This window comes from Hippoglossus hippoglossus, chromosome 5 (assembly GCF_009819705.1).
Source record: "Hippoglossus hippoglossus isolate fHipHip1 chromosome 5, fHipHip1.pri, whole genome shotgun sequence".
Taxonomy (NCBI): domain Eukaryota; kingdom Metazoa; phylum Chordata; class Actinopteri; order Pleuronectiformes; family Pleuronectidae; genus Hippoglossus; species Hippoglossus hippoglossus.
In genome coordinates, this window is record NC_047155.1 from 20,997,101 (window position 1) to 21,019,429 (window position 22,329).

Sequence of the window (22,329 nt, forward strand, 5' to 3'; positions counted from 1 at the left end):
GGTAGTATGTACAGAGAATATTACAGTTTGCACCTAAAACACAAGAATTTTACCACAACTTGGCACATAGCGAGGATACATACAGCAGGTAGCACCAGGTTGAGAACTTTACATTGATTTAACACATTGTACAGTACAACTATACAGTATATTTGTGCTTTATATCAGACTGTAATGTTTTTATTGCTGATTCCTAGAGTGTAAACACACAATATCTGCTCTGGTGTAATAATCCTGGAACTAGGAGTTGTACAGGTTTACATAGGCTACCAGGCTTGCTTGTGTTTCTTAAAGTCGTTTCACCTGCCAGAACTGAAGACGCCTCTTGAACGAGAGGTGGAATGACGGAGAATCTTTAAAAGAACTGGTCACATACAAGATTAATCTTTCTAAACGTGTTAAACCATAATCTTTTCATGTTCACATACATGAATTCAACATGTGGTCAGTTCATAAATTGGAAATGACAGTAAATGTTTTATCTGGTCTTGAACTTTTCAATACAAAGTGGATACAAATCACAGTGTATAACAGTGCTATACGGTATTTGACCAAAACCTTTCATTCAACTTGACTATCAGGATGACACTGATGAAAGTTCAATGGCTGAGAGATGCAGGAGCTTCTTCTGAGAACTAGTATCCAACTCATAAAGATTATTCAATAGATAGTGCTGTTATAATGGTGTGTTCAGACGAAATTCTCACATGAGTAGGGTCGCTGGACTGATTTTGGAGTCATTGGGGTACTGACTAACTAAATAGGTCAGGATTAGGTAGCTAATGCTAGAGCTAACTCAGTTCATATAAGTTGAAAAAAGGCTGCAAAATAGCCAACTCCTTTTTTCTATAAACTACAGACGTTTTGTATATATCGTGGTATCGGGTGTATAATATATATAATAAGTTAGTCCTCCATTCAGGATTCCTAGTGACGTGCGTTGAATTTCAACACTGATAGGCTTTCGCGACACAGCTCCATGCGTATTTTTCCCCCAAGATGAGACACTTTCATTTCGTGCAGACAGGTATTTTTCATATTCATGTTGTTGCATTGACTTTGCATGTAATTGTGCCATGGGAAAAATTGGCTTCACTTTGGTCTAAACACACCATGAGATTCTTACTATTCCAGTAGCTCAAGTGTTGCATAACATCCATTAAACTACTTGAACTACTGAGTAAAGAACATGAGAACCATATCCATAAAGAGTATGCACATTTTAAATGCATATAAAATGTGTGTCATGTGGTAAAAACATGCCGTCATGGCTTTGTTAAATACAGCACTTTTTCCTTATTAAATGCATGAGACTAAAGGTGTTTCAGTGACTTGTACTTTTGAAAAATGAAAATCAAGTGAGAAGTCTATTCTCCTTTGTCAATTTCCTATATAAAACAGTACAAAATATTTGTGTAGTATTTGCTGTATGTACAGTACATTTTGCAGGATGCACCAATAAGAACAACTTCTACTGATATGTGACTATAAAAGAAAAAGTACACAGGTCTTTTTAAATCGTTTGAAACCAACGGTTCTGTTCATCACCATCTATAATAGTTTTTTACAAGGCATTTCGTCAAGGAACGCAGGTGAACAGGTTCGTCCTCTTCTGTCATCTCCACACCGAGGGATGTACGTTTTTGTTTGCCTCCGCGGCTTGTTTTCAAGTCTGTTGGAGTGTGACCCTGACTGCCTCCTGAACGGTTGACCTGCGCTATGAGACACTCTCGGGGAGCTGGTGGTGACAAGTGTTCCTGTGCATGTTACCTTGCATTGTCAGTCATCTGCCAAATACGTCAGACCCGGCGGAACACCTCGAAGAGGGAGGCAACTGAGTGCATGCGGTAGAAAAGGTTCAAGGGGATGGCAAAATTGAGAACTGTCGTCCATATGCTGAAGCCGAAAGTCTCCTGTTCCAACCCGTTGTCGTACTGTGGCCGGCAGCCAAAGGCGGGAAGGATCCATAGCTGGAGGAGAGAATGGAACAGAATTAATTAAACCTGCATTCGCAGATTTCTCAGCCACTTGGGAGAAGCCTGACAAGCTGTAAACAAAAGACAGACATATTATCACCTTTTAAAGCTGCTCAAGGTAACGTTTTCGCAAACAGTTGCCTATTTATGCTTCTAGAGGACACACTGCAACATTAGCATTCAGTTGTCGTTTCTGGCAGGCACCTGATGAATCTTTAGTTTAATATTCACCTTCCGCATAGCTCTGTTTTGGTCTTCATCAACTTGTCTCTAACTTTTACTTTTCTAAGTGCTGCACTGATGGTGTAGCCACAGCAGGTTTAGAAAAAAGATGGATGGGGCCGATGATTTTATTGGCATTCAGTTCTAAGTTTATATACTTACAGAGATGTTGCACATTATCAGGAAGACAGAAAGGTTCTTCAGGATTTGCCTCTTTATATTTGGAGGCTCCCCAACTTTGCTCCCGACAGGCAGAGGCACCTCTGAGGGTTTCCTTGGACATCTGTACACCTGCCCGCTCTCCTCCTGCTCGTTCTCCATGGTAACGCAGGCTTTCTCTGGCCTCTCATAAGCTCGGTTGATGATGCCGTTGTACGGCGGGGCTAAAGAGGAGGTGACAGAGAAGATTTCGGGGGCAGACTCTGGGTCCTCCCTCTCTCTGTCCCCTTGCTGGCGGTAAAGAGACTCTATGATGAAGAGGTTTTGCATGTACTTCTCCAGCACAATCAGCAGAGAGTAGAGGAAGTTTGTCCACAGGTAAGGAGGGCTGCTATTGGTACTCATCACAGCCACAATGCTGCACCAGGACATGAGCCAGGAGCCGATAGAGGATCCAAACAGCAGCTCTGTGTCCAGCTGTCTCGACGGGTTCTTGGAAGTGTCCAGTGGTATATGGTCCGCTCGGTATATGAGAAGACCCAAAGCCCCGGCAAAGCACATGAACAGTAGCATGACAATGCCGTAAATGTAGAACATGGAAATGGCAGACTGACGTGTCTGAAGGGACTCCACATGGGTGATGTAGACCACCAGGATCCCGATAGTGCTGGCCAGGGCTAGCAGACCCAGGAGAGGGCCCACGGACAGGCCCCGGGTTTTGGTGGCCAACCTTTTCCTGTTCGAAGAAAGGTCAATGGTCCGTCCGATGTTTTTCCACATGACGAAGAGCATGGCAGAGACAAAGATGTGGTACTCGATGTTGAAGGGATAGAGATAGTAGAGGCTGCTGGTGAACATGGAGCAAGTGCTGGTGGTGCAGTTACAGAGAGGATCCGAGTGAACTGCAGAACAAATATCAACAGATGCACATGCATTAGAGATATGGAAAAGAACAGCAACACATACAACCATTTTTATTCCGTCCCACATTAACCCTTGTTGTCAAATTTGAAAGACAATATTAACAAAACCTATATCCATCAATCAAGACATTATACAGTACAGAGTAAGGAAAAAATAGCATGCATGTTAGAATAAACATAAACACAAGATAAAATAAATAGTACATATTTGATAGTCTACTTTAGTTTAAATACTCCCATCGGTATTTCACTGTGTACAGGTCAAATGGTATCATACTGTATTTAATGAAATCAATCAATCAATCAATTTATCAATCAAATTGTATTTGTATCGCCCATATTCACAAATCAAAATTTGTCTCATAGGGCTTAACAAGGTGCGACATCCTCTGTTTTTAACCCTCAACAAGAGTAAGGAAAAACTAATTAAAAATAACTTTTAACAGGGGGAAACAAACGTAGAAACCTCAGAGAGAGCCACATGTGAGTGATCTCTCTCCCAGGACGGACAGCGGTGCAATAGATGCCACGTGGAACTGAACGCATAAACAAAACCGTATTTACAATACTGATTAGAAGAAACTATTTGTATCATAATGGAGACGTGTGTCAATGTGAGATGAAGGGAGCAGCAATGACAAATTAGCTGAGGAGTTATTGTCAGTAATAGTATATGTTGTATAGCAAGCAGTCTTGTTGTTATCATAGTCCACGATCGGCTGCCACCACGATCACGATCCACCAGTAAGAACCACAATCACGAGCCATCACCACTATCAGGATCCACCATCATGATGCCAACACAATCACACTCTATGAGCTGCCATCACGGCAGAATTATCATCATATATGAATACTTTGGACACACTTGGGCATTATTATGCGCTTAACTCTAAGGCCATAGAAATGTAGATTTGATTCGTTTTGTGTTGATATCCTTTTGTTCCAGACAAATCTCTTCTGAAACCTGGAACAGCACTTGAAATTTGTAGTTTTTGCGTAATCTTGCTTACAAACAAACACACGAACCAACCAACAAATAAACGGACACCACTGATCTACATTAATGCCATCCCAATGGTTTGGATCACCACGCCAATAAAGCCGAACATCACTTGATTTTTAGGGTTAAACTTAATTTTAAACAAAGGATTGCTCTGTAAGCAGGGATGGGCAAAGATACATCCAAATGTATTTTAAAATAAAATACAGAATACCCTATTTGTACTACAAAATACAGCTACCATGCCATGTATCAAAATAAACTACTATGTTTTTGTATTTTGAAAATTCAAAAAAAATACATGTATCATAAATACTGCCGATTCCTGCCTGTAAGATACATATTTTAAGAATATTTGGGGTATTTATGAAATGATTCTTGACTTATTATGTATTTGATATGTTTGGAGATTTGTAATTAAAACTTGAATTTAAAGTATTTTTAGTTCAATGAAACTTTACAACTTAAATCATAAAGGTATAGATTCTCTTTTGCAGCACAAAACTCCATGATAACTTTCCTTCTAGCCCACGGGGGTCAGTAATCATTGGCCATATTTTCCTGATTTGAATTTCCCTCATTAGCTGAAAACCTGAGCATCTTAGACATGTGCGACAATACATGTTTTATTCTTGCTCACTCCTTGTAAAGCGCTACCTAACATATGATAGTGATGCTGTTGCCCTATAGAGACCATCTCAACAAAACCCTCCCTCCCCTCCCCTCTGCTATGGTCCTGCACCCTTTAATTAAAATGGGAACAACAGTCAGGGTGCAGCCAGCCTCACAGTCAGCCGGATATGAGGAGGAGCAAGCGAACCCCCCAACCCTAGGCTTAGATGTATCAGTTACTGTAATTGCAGCACCCTTGGGAGTAAGCAGCCTGGGGACAAAGCCGTCTAAGGTCAAGTGGGGGGTTGCCAAGGAGGGTGGTGGTGGCTGAAGTGTGGGGAAAGGGCCGGGAAGGGGGCCTCAGCACTAGCAACACTCTGTGTTTCCTGAAACCTAATAGAGAGATGCTCGACACAAACAAGACCCGCCGGGCCTGCCGGGCTAACCTCCCTTCCCCTTGCAAACCCTCCTCTCTTTCCTTTTTCTTTTATCCATTGAAGTGAGAGCTCAAGTGGACTATTGTACTTTTCCTTCAGGTACAAGCCAGCAATCGACCCCTTGGCCCCTTACCTATAGTGAGGTTTCCATAGCCCAGGGCAGAAAGTCTTCTCATATGGTTGTTCAAGAAGTGCTCGGCCTCTGACATCACACCGTTGCACCACAGGAGGAGATTTGTAAAGACTGCGTGGATTACACCGAACCTGAGGAAGCAAAGAGTTGCAAACAAGGTTGATGACCCGTCATTTGTTGGCATGTGGCAGTATTATGATAACATTAGTCTGTATGTCTGTGGATGTAGATTTCATATTTTTTTGTCACTTCATAGACATTTCATAACTCTGACACCAATGTGAATTATTGTAAGATTTATTTTAAGTGTTGTTTCATTAAAAAACTGACATACATACCTCTCAAATGTTTCAAAGCTCTTGATGACGTCCTTGATGTGAAACCATAGAAAATGCACCTGAACACCAAAACAAGACACAGAACTTAAATATAAAAGGCGAAACCAAACACATTACCCAAACAATAACTTATTTAAACACGTTTTATAAACAGCAGAACCAACTGATTAGGTATTTAAGTCCCTGTACCAGCAGGATTTCTCTTGTCATATGCAGTGATAACCCTCTTGATAACAGGGACAATGATAGGATTATATTGTTGCATCAGCTCTGTCCTCGCCTCAGCAACAAAGAGCACATTATCCACAGACCTACCTGGTTAAGCGGTGCGCAGACAAAAAAAGACACAGTGTCCAACACTGCTGAAAGATTATCACATTATTGAAATGAAAGTGGGGCTGTAAACTTGCCTGCGCTATGGTGTGAGTTGCATGGATGACAGGATATACCCCGAGCACAGCCGACACACAAGACTGGTAGCCGACATAATACCCGATTCGGAAAGCGTCCATAATAAGTGAGAGGAGCGCAAGGACAGTCAAACCACCTACCGAGAGAAAAAAGATGTAGAGATCAAGTTATTATTATCACTCATAACAACATTTAAATGGAACATTTGTCAAATCACATTCACTTGACGATTTTTGGACTTATGCATAATAAATTACACCTCTGGAATCTCCACACACACGGATCGTACAATTATTTTTGCCATTTGACGCATTTACTGCTGAGACCCCGCGCGTAATGGCACAACCTCACCTCTTATCCAGCATGTGGTGGCGTGCACGTCTTTCTCCGTCCGCGTGTTCTTCTGTCTGTCCCGCACCAGGATGTACCACATCATCCAGATCAGCTGCAGGCTCATGAGGCAGGTGACGAAGGACAGAAAGTGCTCTTCCTTGACGAAGGGGTCATGGTGCGCGATGGCCAGCATCAGCGCGGCCCCGATCAGCAGCAGATTGGTCCCGTACTGACCGCTGAGGATCTCCGCGTTCTTCCTCGGGTAGTCCCCCGACAAGCTGAGCTTTAATTTGGCGAAGGTCTTCTTGTCCTGCTCGGAGCTGGAGGACGAGGAGGAACTGTGGCAGTACTTGTTCAGACACATAATATCCAGGCCGCTGTGTTCCACCATGGTGGGAGACGTAGAAAAATCGCAGAACCGAGAGAAGAGGAGAGTCAAAGCGGCGCGTTATAAGTGCATTTGAGGTGCGTAACCTGTTGCTACAAGGTGGGGATTCAGACGGACAGGTACCGTGCCAAACATGTTCATTCAATCTTCCAGGTTCGGCTCAGTGGCCATGCATAGTTTCAGTGTCCGGCCTCGCCGAGGATGGACTTGATAGATGCCATTGTCACCTTGAAACCCTGAAACTGAAATATGTGGTCGTGCGCCTCGCTGAGTCACTGAAAATGGGAGATTGCGTTTCAGTCCTTGGTGATCCCAGACCCCCGTCCTCCTGAAACCCCCATATGTTTCAGAGAAACCACTGGGCTCGCCGTGCCAACCATTCACCGCATAAAGCAGCAAAAACACCAAGCACGGAATTATCCACAATAACAGAAAAAAAACCGATATGCACCTAAATCCACCTTTTTAGAGCAGCTGCCAGCGCGTCTTTCCAAGTCTGCTGAAATCCTCCCAGGGTGGCTATCGGATGTTAAAGTCCAGATAAAAAAGAGGATGACATTTCACAAATCTGCGATTTCTGCAGGCTGGAGGGAAGTGACCTGTCCTGACTCAGTGCGCCTCAAATCCAAGTGCCACCTCCTCAAATCCTTCTGTCCACTTGTGGTGGAGACATGGTTAAATACGTTGCTTAAAAAAAGAAGAATCCGATTTCAATGGTCAAATTCACAATGGCTTATTGTAAGGAGATGTAATTCAATAAATAGCCAGGGACGGAGGAACACAATCAGCATATGAATGTCTGCTAGATTGACACGTCATCAGTGTGATGTGGATTGTTATTGGAGGCCTTTTCAGGCACGTCCTTTATAGATTAACAGGCCTATGGTTAATTTCAATTTCAAAAACGACACTGATTATAAAGAGTGACATTGATAGGCTTACATGCAGCTTAATGGCTTCACAATAGCTCCTATTCCACCGCGGCCCCCTCCAGAGTCCTGAGGGCTGAGGCAGCCGGCTCGAGCACTTTTTTAAAAACGTTTACAAGCAGTTGGAGCAAGTTGATGGAAAAGGGTTTAAGATGATTTCTGGTGGTTAATTAAAGCCAAAAAAACTGTAAAATCTTAATGTGAACAACACGTTCGTCTATCAATTCCAATTCCCTTAGTATTATATCTTATATTATTACTAATACTGCATATGATTAATATCTATTTCACACTAAACTACTGCATACATCTACGGAAAAAAATGAGATACCACTCCAGATTTGTAAATCTGCATCACTACATTTGTGGCAGCTTTAAGTGTGTGTTGAATTTGGTAGAAAGCTTAAAAGTTTAAAGAATAGACCGACATGTTCATTTAATTTGAACACGAACCTGTTAATAGCTAAATGTATCATCTTGAAGTGGTCTCTTGAGTTTAAAATTAGATCAAATCTTATTATTTCTTTTTATCAGAATAGTATAGAAGGTGTCGCAGACGGCCTTCAATCCGCCGTGCGCTATGGATGACTGTGCGCCATTACGCAGGAGAGTATCCTCTGCGGGTGTTTTGACGGACAGTTGGACACTACCGTGGATTTTTCAACACATTCTGTTCTAATTGTTCAAACAAACAATTCAAACATCAAATCGGTTTATTTTCCTTCAGTTGCACGCGGACGAAAACAACAGACACCAAACATCCCCTGTACGAACCGTTCGCAAAGCTGTGAAGCAAAACAAATAACCCAAACTGTGAATTGGGGGCGAACGGGTTACCTGTTTACCATGTGTATCTCTCCGCACCACCATCACATGCACTGAATAACTGATCGAGTTATGTCCTATAACAGCTCACCTCAACGCTGAGTATCGATGTCTTGATCACAGACAATCAGCGCGATAAAGAAAGTAATCTCTCATCTACGTGTTATCGGAGAAGTTTAATGGGCGACTGAACATTTTTGATTGAATTTGGAAGCATCCTCCCACCTCCCTGTTTGAGGAGCATCACAACAAGGCCCCCCTGAGTAGACACTGATGGCAAATCATTGACACCCTGACTCACTGTATATGAGCTTTATTATCAACTGTCAAAACAATGGATGGAGAACTGTTTCCATCTCGTTGTATTCCAGTAGTTTACAGAGGGAAATGTGTTTACTACATATTTCATTACATTGAACTAACAGTATATAGTTACTTTGAAGATTTTACCAAACAAATGATAACCTTATGAAATATGTGATATACAATATTTGTCCATGCAGCTTCACTTTAATACAGCTACAGGTTTAAATGCTTGATGCATCAGTGGTAATACTAACATAGAACATATGAAGGCTAACACTGTCAGCTTGCATTCGGCATCACTGCTTGAGATTAGTTCATTTTCTATCATGATAAATCTGGACTTTTACTGAGATATATTTTTAGGAATATAAATACATAGGAATATAAAAGGTTAATCCACAACTGGGATTAAATATACCATATGTTGAACGTCTATTATCAGATGTAAGTGGATAATATAAATGGCGGAATCTTTTCTAATTTATGTCCAACATAAGTATTTGTGTTTCTATGGGTAATGAGGAAGAATAAATAAATATAACAAGATGTTTTTTGTCACTAAGAGGCTTTTAAAATTCAGTAAATATGGTCTGCAAATTTTTGACATTAATGAGCAAAAGGACTTAATACAGAAATGATTACAGTTTTACTGTGGTAATGTAATCCTGCAGCATGAGTGTGGCTGCTTTGCATTACATTATATTGAGCGGTTCTTCTGCCATATGTGTAAGCGTGGGCAAGCAAAAAAAAACACAACAAAAAACGTATAACTTTGTTTGTATCACCAACAACCGTTAGCGGTGTTACAGAGCATTATAGGATTCACAAAGGGCTTTTGTTTTTCACTGATAGGTGTGTAAACTGGAAACTGAGCCTCATTAGGTTAAACGCAGTGTAATAATAAAGGGTGAATCCTGGTAATGTGGGACACCTAAACTCCGGTATGTTTGTTTCCTGTTCTAACAAAATCTAATCAACAGACTTTTACTGTAAGTTAGCATGGGCGTCATGTGACTGATATCACATGACTTCATGGGGATGATGTCACAGAAAGGGGCGGGCACATGTCAATCAGAAGCTCTCCCTTTGGAATGCATTACAAGGTCAGTAACAGAGGATTCTGACAAGATACATGTTAGGATATAAATCTGTCATAATTTAGACAATGTCCATAATTGTTATCATATTATATATGTGATGTATTCAAGCAACAAAAGATTCATTGAGCTGTTTAAAATTTGTTTAGTTTTTTGTTGTCCCACTCTATCAAGTATGATTAATTATGTGGGACATCGTGCTTTGGCTAATTTAGGACATCTAGGTCATTTAAGTTCTCTAAATGGGGGAAATATGCATTTACTGACTTCCTGAAGTAATAAAAAAAGATAAACTAAAGAGATGTATGGTCTGCAGTTGTCAGACAGTGTTATTGGTAAATACAGTCAGTCACTGTCTGTTTAAACTGATTATCTGGCTACTGAACTTGCACATATATCACTTAGCTCTCCGAGGCTGATTGCTGATAATGGTTTCTCACCTGCAAGGACTGTTTGTTCCTTGAGTCACCCCAATAGAATACAAATTACTGAATGATATTATTGTAGATTTCTGTTGATTGAATTTAAATTGTTGATTGATACACCTTTAATAGTATAGTATATTATAGTTTCTTTAGTTGAGATGGGTTTTTAATGAAAAAAATATAAGTTTCATATGAATCAATGACACTTATATGAAAAATATACATTTTCTTGTTCATTCTCTTAGTCATTTTTTCATAATGTTTATTTAAAAAAATGGTAATATTGAGCTTGGCATGCATAAAGCAAGTGGAATTAGGCTTTTTAAAGATTACAAAGCGACCCGTCCCAGAATATCAAATTCAGGCAGAATTTTCCTTTTTGGCAAAAAGATCACTAAAAGCTATACCATGTCTCATCTGAGTATGATATCTCCATTCTTTCTTCTGGTGTGGTTAAAAAAGATCTTAAGGATTACAGAAAGGAATAATATGTTTGATCTAATGTGTAAAACAGATATCTTAAAGTCACAGAAGTCAAAATTACAAAGAAAGGTCCCAAATTACCCAAATTCACCCTGTGTGAAAAAAGGTCAAAAGATGAAGACGATTGAACATTTTCTCTTATTCTAAAATAAGCTTCAAGTCATGAAGTTGGATTTAGCTTCTGGATTCATGGGAGGCCTTAGCTGCAATTGCAGCTCTAACTTTGTACCTTGCTGTAGTAGTTGTTAAACTAGAAAATTCATCCTGAGAGATTTTGAATGTGTTTCCTAGTGCTTGCTGCCGGTTCGAGAGAGACATTTATAAAAGTGGCATGTACATTTTTCCCTCTTACTTTATTCAAGGTAGTGTGTAATATAATATACAGAATTCAAAGATCTAGTACTTGCATCTTTTTTCCCAAATTTTTTGTAAATAACAATGAAAATGAAAAACACATGCAATAAAAAAGAAAACAACCTCAGACTAAGATAGACGAGAAAGCACAACATGCGCTTGGGCATGGATATCGTGTGATTGAAAGCTTGTACCTTCCAATGGATGCAAGTCGCAGGTGTAGATGGTGCACGTGCAGTGTCTTGCTCTCAGACCCACCCACCAATGCTCACAAGAGCGCTTAATTTTTACAGCCCTCATGTTGAAGCCACAGCAGATTCAGGAGATTTTCATACGGCTGCATTGCTCAGCGGATATAGCTCAGACCCAAATATGGGCCCACTGACAAAAAAAAGAACATACCCCAAAGGCTTTTAAGTTCCACCTTTGTCCTGCATGAGTCTTGAGAAAAGCTACTGCACTACTGCTGAACTGGAGTAAATGCATCAAAACAGCAGAGTGGAAGAGCAGCAGAACGCAGCGATTAATAGTTTAATGTTTTGGCAGCGGCTCACTGTAATGACATAAATTCAACTGCACTTGCTTAAAATGAACAGAAAAGAGGATGGGGGGTTTTGTGCGGCTTTTTACTTGCCACTGCTCAGTTACTACAGGTCAATTTTAAAGTTTCACAAATAAAGCTGCAACCCGCATTAACACAGGCCAAGCAAACAACCCATTTCAAACAGACATGTTCAGAATGGGCACAACACCAGTTTAGTTGAATGAGGAGAAAAGCATGTGCACACTCAAATCTGTCCAAATATCTCAGAGATTTGAGTGTGTAGGTAAAACAGAGTCTCATAAATCCACATGGGATTTTAGAGAGACCCGACATCAACATGTTGATCCAAACACACCCCATCATGATTATGTTATATTGTATAATACAACCCCAACTCAGAAAAAGTTGGGACGGTATGGAAAATGCAAATTAAAAAAGACAGCAGTGATTTCTAAATTTAATTTGACTTGTATTTCATTGCAGACAGTATGAACATAAGATATTTTATGTTTTGTCTGGTCAACTTCATTTTATTTTTAAATATACATCCATCCCTGCCATTCAGGTCTGCGGCACATTCCTAAAAAAGTTGTGAGGAGGGCAATTTAGGGCTAGTAATGAGGTACAATGATTAAAAAATTAAGTGATTTGAAATAAGTGATGTCAACAGGTGATTGTAATCGTGATTTAGTACAAAAGCAGCATCCAGGAAAGGCCAAGTCCTTTAGGAGCAAAGATGGGCCGAGGATCGCCAGTTTGCCAACAAATGTGTGAGAAAATTATTGAAATGTTTAAAAACAGTGCTCCTCAAAGAAGGATAGGATGGGATTTGGATATTTCATCCTTTACGGTGCATAACATCATTAAAAGTTTCAAGGAATCTGGAGGAATTTCAGTGCATAAAGAGCAAGGGCGCAAGCCTAATGGTGACTAACCGTGCTCTCCGAACCCTCAGACGACACTGCATCAAGAACCATCATTTATCTATAAGCAATATAACCACATCGGCTAAGGATTACTTTGGCAAACCTTTGTCAAGCACTACAATACATAGTTACTTCCACAAATGCCAGTTAAAACTTTACTGTGCCAAAAGGAAGCCTTATGTTAACCGTGTCCAGAAGGGTGTCAAAATTGAAATGTGTTTATTTTGAAAAAACAAAACAATTCATGAGGTCAAACATCATATAATGTGCTTTTGTATTGTTTTTATTGTAATACAGATCAAAGATCATTTATAAATCCCTGTTCTCAGTTTTAATTTTTAATGTAACATACCGTCCCAACTTTTCCTGAATTGGGGTCTTATATATTACATCATACTGTGTGATATATTTTATTATACTATATAATATATGTTATGTTGTATTATTATTATATGGTATATTTTATGTTTTAATATTGAAATATAGTTAAATATAATTTTAAAAAGACATGAAGGGATTACATCAAATGATTTGGGAGTTATTCATGTTTCCAGGCATCAGCAACATTGTAGGAAAGATCATCAACATCAAAGACATCAGAGACATCAAAGACATCAAAGCGACTTACAGTCATACTTTACAGACTGAGGAAGAGAAACTACTCAGCGCGATCGCGATCACAGCCTGCGACAGAACAACTGAAACATAGACTAGATTAGTCAACAGCTGAGACTCAGAGTTTGAGAATATGGCGCTGGAACGCAGGAACCTTGCTCTTAAGGCCCTGATGAACAGCAGGGAGAGCAGATGGAGTGATGACAAGAAACGGATGCAGGCGGAGATTGCGTCATTGGAGATTGAATTGAGGAATGCCAAGGCGAGGCAGAGAGAAGACTCCAAGATTATACAGTTCCTGAACAAACCCCCCAAAAAGCAGCAGGTTTACATGCAGAACATGAAAGAGGAGTTGATTGAGTACAAGATGAAGGTTGAGGTTGTCACCTGGGAAAAAGATGAACTAATGGACACTTTTGAAAGTGTAAAGGCCGCGCTGGTCTTTAAGAATGATCAGCTCATGGCAGAACTGAAGGCCATTCAAATTCAGATCCTGCAGAACAAGGTTGATCACCAACTTCAGATTACCTCTCTGGACAATCAGTGAAGGAGTCAGCGGTTGGAGAAAGACGTCTGCATTCAAAGAATCAAGGAGCTGGAGACACTGGTTGAAGCTATGGCTAAGAAGTGCCTCAATGTTCCGGAAGACGTGCGTAGGAATGTTGAGCTCATGGAGAAACTGAAGAGCAGGTAGACTCAGATCCTCCAGACTGAGACTGACTGTGACGTTAAAGTCCACAATCTGGTCAGGTGTGAGCAGGCAGATAAAAAGACCTGCCTTCAAATAATCAAGGAGCTGGTGAGTCTCAGCATAGTGCAAGACTCGCAAATCAAAGCTCAGAAGATTGAGGAGGATATCAAGCTCAGGTGAAGGGAGAGAAAAAACAAAGAGAGAAGGAGGCGAAGGAGAAGAGAAAAACATTTGGTTTTCAACCTCTCAACCTCCTTCACCCTGTTACCCTCCTTCACCTCTCCCAGCCTTCCACTCCCTCAATCCTGTCTCCCATCCCCTCATCCCAAATCCCCTCTCCCCCCTTCTTCCCCCCACATTTCCCCCCTCCAAGCCACAATTGTGTAAATAATTGTATCGAATAATAATGTAAATAATAAAAACAAAAAAAGTATGATAGAATCTCAAAAAATGACTCACTTCTCGTTTCAAGTCTTCTTCAAAACAGCCTGATGTTCATTTTGTAAATCATGGTCCCATATAGACTAAGATAGACGAGAAAGTACAGCATACGCTTGGGCATGGATATCGTGTGATTGAAAGGTTGTACCTTCCAATGGATGCAAGTTGCAGGTGTAGATGGTGCACGTGCAGTGTCTTGCTCTCAGACCCACCCACCAATGCTCACAGGAGCGCTTAATTTGTGCAGCCCTCATGTTGAAGCCACAGCAGATTCAGGAGATTTTAATACGGCTGCATTGCTCAGCGGATATAGCTCAGACCCAAAGATGGGCCCACTGACCAAAAAAGAAAAACATACCCAAAAGTGTTTAAAGTTCCCCCTGTGTTCTGCATGAGTCTTGAAGACCATGCAGACTCAGATCCAACAGAGTGAGACTGACTGGGACCTTGTTGGGAAGCTCTGGAGGATCAGCTCAGGAGTGAGCAGGTGGAGAAAGAGGCCTGCCTTCAAAAAATCAAGGGGCTGCAGACACTCGTTGAAGCCACGGATGGTGAGAGAGAGGGAGACACTGAGAGAAAGACAGTGTGTGTGTGTGTGTGTGTGTGTGTGTGTGTGTGTGTGTGTGTGTGTGTGTGTGTGTACCAGATGCTTGGTGCATGTTTGATGCAGTTTCATGAAGAGCAACAATTTTACAGTTATTGAAATTAGTTACATAACTTTATTCAAGATAAACATTTTAACAGGAGATAAGCAGAAATTATTAACCTCACCACAAACTGCTTGATAACATTTTTTATAACTTTTCCACAGCTATAAATGGTCCGACAGATTTTCTTCAATGCTTACACACACACACACACACACACTCACTTTTATACAGATCGGCACAACAGGCAAACATCACAGAAGACATATTGCTGTTAGGAAATAACAGGTGTGTGTAGTAAAATGAATTATGGTTGAATTCCATTTGGTTGTTTTTAGTATCATATGCTGTCAGTGTTGCAGCCATTGGCCAACACCTGTGCTTTTGCTACTGTAACAAGTCAACATGTTTGCTGTGAAAAAGGCCTGTTTTTAGAATACTCCTTACAGGTGTGTTTCCTGTGTTGCCACCAGTGTTTTATTCTCAAGAGAGAGTGTGAGGTTCAGTAAACTGGGAGTGAATATATGGGGCAGTTGGCAACATAAAATATGTGTAAGCACGGGAGAAAAAGTATAAAAACACAACTCAGTATTGAGGTTAGCATGGTGTCGATCCTCAGCTGCAAAACAATAGAAAAGATTATGAGTTAAGATTCACGAATGAAGTTTAGATTTGATGCCACGTACATGTCCAACAATTTGCAAAGTTGTCATTAAAAAGAGAACACACAAAAAAAGTCTTGTCCTCACCTTTCACATTCATCCAAGCAAAGAGATGAGCATGACCACACCCATGAACTGTGTGAAGAGGATGAGTGGAGTGAAGAAGGACCACACTGGCCACAGTGCTATGTTAAAGCTGAGAGAGAAGGACACATGTCACTTACAAATACACACAAATACTGAAACACAAAAACGGCTGCTTCCTCCTACACTGTCATGGTTTACACATGATGCTGCAGTGATCTAAAGCTTGTTATGTATCCACCTGATGAGAAAGCAAAAGTAATGGCTTCCCAACAGGCAGAATTAAGTAGAAGAATGTGGTAAGCTGTGAAATGACAGTGAATATATGGTCCTGTCTAGACCTGGCATTAAAGGGATAGTTCAACGGAAAATGAAAATTCACTCATTATCTACTCACCAGTAGGCCAACGGAGGGGTGGGTGGAGTGTTTGAGTTTTCAAAACACTTCTGGAGTTTCAGGGGCAAACAGTGTAGCAGCCCAATCCAATACAACTGAAGATATTAGTGACCTATCTTCAGACGTAAAAATACAACTGAATAAAAACATAACATGCCTCCATACTGCTCGTGTGGTGTCATCCAAGTGTCCTCAAGCGCCGACATTCATATTCGATTTGAAACGAGGTCGTTTCCACGGTGTTTTAAGCCTAAAAGTCCACCAGAAGATGCTAAGCTAGTGGACGTTAGCATTTCCGACAGTCCCTGAATGTGCCTTGTCGTAAGATATCAGCGGACACCACAGGAGCAGTATGGAGGCATGTTTGTTTATTTCTGTTGTTTTATTAGTTGTATTGGATTTGGCTGCTACGCCGTTTGCCCCTGAAACTCCAGAAGTGTTTTGTGGACTCAAACACTTCACCCACCCCTCCATCGGCCTACTGGTGAGTAGATAATGAGTGAATTATAAGTTTTGGGTGAACTATCCCTTTAACATCTGGCTTGGGCAGCTTGTTTGGGTGCTGTTGATGGTGTCCTGCCCCACGATAACAAAAAAAAAGTCATTAAAAAGATGCAAGTAGCCACGAATTTGCACCAGGCATCATATACAGATTCAAATATGTGTATGCAGACAAATTACTCCAAAACCAGTCCAGCAATCATAGTGAAAGAGAAATTTTGCTTAAACACAGTCAGGCAGCATCCAAAATAAAATAAAAATTTGCAGATGACATTTAGTGCAATTGATCTTACAGAGACAAGTAGAATTATTTCAAACAGCATTACTTCTGTGGGACTACTTAGTTCAATTAAAATAAAATCTTGATGTTTAAGCATTTTAATACAATTTTAGACAATAGTTTGTTACTTTTGTGTTTCAACATGACAGCTAGAAGCCTGTGAGACACTGGATTTTGGGGCATATACCAACGAACTATATTATTTCTCGTCATGGCAACGTGATCTTGTTAGATTATCACATTCAAAAAGGGAGATGTATAGTATGTTAAATGTTGTGATAAACATCTGATGCTGATCTTCTTGTTTGGTTTCAAATACAGCGTCCTATAGTTTACCTGGTATTAAACTAAAAGGATAAAATACTTTGTAAAAGCAATTCACAGTTACGCTTTTTTTGTGTGTTTTACCTGCATGATGCAGCAATAAAGGCAGCGGTGGTGAGGGGAGGAATGGCAGGATATTCTTGGTCATAGTGCTGGATGCCTTTGAACCACTCCAGGTATACAATACAAAACATGGCCAGCGACAGGCAGATCACAAGGAGTACCAGACCCACATAGAACCACCAGCTGGGGAAAATAGGGTTTAGAAAGAGGGAGGATGTTATTGAAGATCTGAAGTTAATCTGCTGAGACTTACTGAAGCTGTTCAACTACAAATGGTGAAGTTAACAATGATACACAAAGCTGTGAAGTTTGTTGTTTGACACAAGCGTCGACCTTCCACAACAACAGAGGATTCGGCTCTCTGTGTGAAGGTAATTTAGAGAAAGTAAAGAAACTAAAGATAAGGCACAGTAGGAAATTGACCTCATACAAATCTCATATTTTATATGTTTATAATGTAGGGTACAGAGACATGTGAATGAAATCTGGGAGGGAATTTCATCAGTCGTCTCCATAACTCAGTCACCTTTTGATATTATCGTTCTCCATGATGTTGTGGAGGAACTCAACATAGTAGGTCACAGCTATAGATGCCACGACCCAGAAAACGGAGTGTCTGTTAATGCGAGGAAGAGGTTTGGCATCTTTTTCCTCCGGACCTGAAAGATAATTGAAAACAACAATGTCATAAAGTCTTAGAGTAAGAGTTTCATCCATGTGTCCACTTTGAGAGCACAATTGAATCCATGCCGACTTTGAAAGTAGAAATTTAAGTACAGATTATTGGAAATGGATTCATAGTTTATCACGTTTAATTAGCCCTCAACAATCCACGTGCCCTCAAAATTTTAGACTACAGTCTTACATTATTTTACCATTGATTAGATGAGTAATATATAAAGTTAGCACAGTAGTACCATGTAACAGAAACACACTACATTCAAATTAAAGTAGTCAGTGAAAGACCTACAGTATAGTATACTATTTACTACTAACTGCGATTTGTCCTGCTTCAATAGAATATGCCAAATCCCAACCATTCGAATTTCAGGAGCTTTAGAGGTGAATCTGATAGTTTTCCAGGAGATAATCTTACTTCTCCGAGAGCTATTAATCTCTATAATTTACTGGTTGATTAAACACAACATAGCTTGTTGTTGGCTGATGAAGTGCTGCTCTGCTCTGTGCAGAGTTCACAATGAACTCCATGCCTCCATGCCCCAGACAAATAGTTGACCTGCATCTTTAATGAAAGGTTTGCCCAGTGGTCCATCTTGTTTACGAGATATACTATAGCAAGCCAGCTCACCTGAAAGACCACTGGCGGCATGTACACTGGAATAATCGCAGACGCTGATATGAAAGGGATGACCGCTCAACAAATGCTTGGTCTGTTGCTTGTATTACAGTGATCGGTTTACACTGGCAAAGAGATGGCCCTTGGACAAGAGACAGCGTAGGAGCACAGTTTCCTTGTACTATGAGGCTGGGCTGACACAGCTCACAGTCAAAAGAATCAAGAATTGCTGGGTATCTGCCAGTCAACGCCTCGGAGTTGAACAATTGTCCACTGTTCAAGCTGCATACAAACCGCTTTTAGAATTAAAGTGTTGCAGTCACACTGTCTGTTGTTTAAAGGCTAAACTCAGCTGCCAGTTTATTAGGTACGCCACGATAAAACTAATGGAGTCCAACAGTAAACAAAACTTTGAAATTAAAATGTCCATGGTTTGTTGAGACTGTTTTGTGTTGACGGTTATTTAGAAGGATGCAGTGTGTGATGCTGTTTATTGGTGTTCTGTTATATTTGAAAGTCTTTCCATTATTGTGTCTAACCCATTTTGTAACAATGAGGGTACAGGCTTGATAACAGTAACACTAAAACCATAAAACACATCCAGCAGATTCCACAAACACATGTCATCCTTCCTCACAGTGTGGTTCACTGGAGGTCTGCTGCATCAGGCTGCATTAGCTTTAGCTTGGTGTTCCTAATAAACTGACGACTGAGTGAATCACTAGTGGCAGCTCGTTACAGTTTCGTGAAATGAAAAGGTCACTTTGTTTCCACACCGTGATGACGGCACCCTGTTCGTTCAACAGTTTGAGCCATTGTCATTTCTGTTGGTTAGTCGGCAGGCTGTGTTTAGCATTTGCAGTCGGGACGTCAGCGCCCAAACCAGAAATGAGTTATGTTATCACTGTGTTTATAACTTTAGCTCTGACAGAAAAGCCGGCTAATAACGTTAGCCACCACGTGTCTTACTCTTTTCATCTTCGTCACCCGCTGTCGTTGTTTGCATAAGAAACTCCGCATCTCTCTTGAATCTGTTCCGCAGTGTTGACAGCTCACTGTCGTTCAGCATTGTGTTGATGCTATCAGTGACTAGCATTAGCCCTGAAAGCTAAGTGACCACTTGAAGGCACTTCCTGTTTGATTCAGAGACGCCTTTTTATGACGTACTTGACAGCAACAGTTGTATTTTTCTTCTTCTCTATATTTATACAAATGTAGTTATCCAATGTAGTTATAGCGAAACAATAACAATCCGCTAAATAAACATTTTATTTATTACATGTATCAAGATTAAAGGTTAAACAAACAATAGGTCATAGTTATATTAAAATGTAAAGGGGAGGTCTACACAAAGTTTTAGTTCACAGTATGTATTGAAATCTAAGCATATTTTCAATTATTTCCAATCATTTGGTGCAAATCTATATTTATTACCTGTAAAAATAAGTAAATCAAACTGACAGGTTCATTATAGAAAACAATGTTCAGTTTTCCTCCATTTACATTATATGTATAGATGCAAAACTTGTATATTAAATATATTAAACTATTATTTAAAACAAAAATTAAACTCCATCGCATTAACAGTATAGAATTTATTATACCTTTAAATTTGTCAGTATCAGAATAATAAATTATTGCTACATCAAACAAAGGGGACTGTTGTTAGTACGAGTATCCTAATCATGGTTTTGTTTTAAAATACAAAACCATGTTAAATACAGTCACTTGAGATAAATAACCAAGACAGTAACTAGTAGGTTGAACATATTCGATTAAGGCATGGTCGATAATATATTTTATTGGCTTACTGTTTATATGCTTATATGCACTGACATGAAAGCATTATAAAAATTAGGGTTCTATATGTTTGGTCTTATTTGTGTTTCATAATTATGTGGTTATTTATCATGAAGTTTATGGTTAAACTGTAAAATATAAAGCCTCAGTTACATGTCTTTGTCATGGGGGTTTGATATTGACATTAATCATTGGCATTTTTTAACATATATGTCAGATGATATATTGGTATCTGCCCCAAAAATCCATTTCAATCAGGTTCCAACAGTTAATGAGTTTTTCTCCTTCCTCCTAAAGAATCATCTTGATACCACCAGCATAAAAAAACTGTACCACCAGGCTGGGGAAATTTATATAAGCTTAAAAGGGTAACTGAGGATATTTGCACAAAAAAAGAGGTCTGACCAAGTCTATTTGCTCCCATTCCTCATCAACTTTGTAGAATGCATAGTAGCTGGCTCCATTCCAGAGTTTATCTTGAACGTCTACCTTTACACAGTGCTGGCAAGAATCTGACACTGCCGATACCTTTGTCCCATTTCACTCCCAATTAAAAACTTTCCAAGTAAAGGCAAGATGTGTGTGGTAAAGAAAAGTGAATAATACTTCAAGCGGAGGTTGATCCCTCACTTGTCAGCAGCTAAACAGCTGATCGCTTTTATGCCAGTTTATTAGGTAGACTACAAATGTAAAGTAATATAACAGTCCTGTAATGATGAAAAAAATAATGATATTGGACTATTTGTATATATTAATGGGGTAGACTAAGGTCTCTGTATTCACCTGTAAGGAAACATGTGGCTCCTGCTCCACAAACAGGTGGAGGCAACTGAGTCATCAGTAACTCTTCACTCAGGGACGGGGTCTTGTTCCAGAGCAGATGCACCAGATAAAACTCATCCATCGACGCCCGGTGCTTAGGAGCAGAACTACATGGTCATTTGTATCACCACCAGATCAGAGCACAAGCAGCACCCAGTTGGTGTACTCTGTACAAAGCTTTCAGTTGTGTTAAGTCAACAGTAAAGTGAGACAAACCAAGACAACAGTGGCAGGATGATAACCGTTGTGTAACTATATGGCAAACAGAGAAACTGTAAATCCAGCTACATAATTTTATCACTTTTGATTCAATTCAATAATTGTTGATGCTAACAGTTCCACAAGTAGCAAGTAGACTGGTTACACAGACAACACAATCACCAAGCAAATATGCAAGCGTGTTTTTTTTCTTATTAATCAAACTTTTCTTTTCGAAGACAGAACTTCTTACAGACGCTGTAGTGCCTCTGTTTTGTGTTTAATATCCCAGGTAGCCTACCGATTAACTTGGAAAAGACATTCTTCAAATAATAATGGCTGCCATTAAGTTCAATGCTCAAGGATCAAACTGACCCTTCATATCAAAAGGTAGTGGCCACGGTTCATCATGACATATTTAATGGCAGAAATGAGACAGTGATGTGGAGACCCAGATTCGTTTTGCGACAGTGAAGACAGGCTCAGATTCAGTTTTTCTGAGAATCCTGTGGGGTCTGGATTAGTCCCACGGCGGACTAGAAAACACCATTTTAATACTAGCAAACCTGAGTAACAGCTTGACTAATACCCAAAGTATCTAATATACAATTACAGCTAAGCAGTGTGATGAATGAGCATCAGTGTTAAACCTGCTGGGATTAGCAGAGCTTCATAAAGCTGGG

The 22,329-nt window shown here is 40.0% G+C and overlaps 2 protein-coding genes across 3 annotated transcripts; both read right to left on the bottom strand.

Annotated features, from left to right (window-relative positions):
• Positions 1–1,799: 1,799 nt before the first annotated feature.
• On the bottom strand, positions 1,800–7,414 carry otop1 (otopetrin 1). Its single transcript, XM_034586471.1, has 6 exons — positions 6,566–7,414; positions 6,214–6,350; positions 5,804–5,862; positions 5,466–5,596; positions 2,361–3,259; positions 1,800–1,970 (listed from the first exon to the last, which is right to left on the bottom strand). Exons 1-6 carry the CDS (start codon positions 6,936–6,938, stop codon positions 1,800–1,802), a joined length of 1,770 nt encoding a protein of 589 aa, XP_034442362.1. The 5' UTR covers positions 6,939–7,414.
• A 7,856-nt stretch (positions 7,415–15,270) lies between these two features.
• On the bottom strand, positions 15,271–21,779 carry tmem128 (transmembrane protein 128). 2 transcript variants are annotated; one of them, XM_034586409.1, is made up of 6 exons: positions 21,769–21,779; positions 19,796–19,902; positions 18,056–18,188; positions 17,551–17,712; positions 15,968–16,076; positions 15,271–15,837 (listed from the first exon to the last, which is right to left on the bottom strand). In XM_034586409.1, exons 2-5 carry the CDS (start codon positions 19,893–19,895, stop codon positions 15,977–15,979), a joined length of 495 nt encoding a protein of 164 aa, XP_034442300.1. In that variant the 5' UTR covers positions 19,896–19,902; positions 21,769–21,779; the 3' UTR covers positions 15,271–15,837; positions 15,968–15,976. The 2 variants fall into 2 exon arrangements, with proteins under 2 accessions (XP_034442300.1, XP_034442299.1); XM_034586408.1 differs by lacking the exon at positions 21,769–21,779 and having other exon boundaries at positions 19,796–19,974.
• Positions 21,780–22,329: the final 550 nt, after the last annotated feature.

Coding starts and splice junctions, on each gene's coding strand:
- otop1 (XM_034586471.1), bottom strand. CDS start 6,938: ATGGTGGAACACAGCGGCCTGGATATTATGTGTCTGAACAAGTACTGC. Junction 6,351..6,565: donor CACCACATGCTGGATAAGAG/GTGAGGTTGTGC, acceptor TTCTCTCGGTAG/GTGGTTTGACTGTCCTTGCG. Junction 1,971..2,360: donor TGATAATGTGCAACATCTCT/GTAAGTATATAA, acceptor TCTCTCCTCCAG/CTATGGATCCTTCCCGCCTT.
- tmem128 (XM_034586408.1), bottom strand. CDS start 19,922: ATGCTAGTCACTGATAGCATCAACACAATGCTGAACGACAGTGAGCTG. Junction 18,189..19,795: donor GGGTGACGAAGATGAAAAGA/GTAAGACACGTG, acceptor ATTATCTTTCAG/GTCCGGAGGAAAAAGATGCC. Junction 16,077..17,550: donor TTTATTGCTGCATCATGCAG/GTAAAACACACA, acceptor CTTCTCTCTCAG/CTTTAACATAGCACTGTGGC.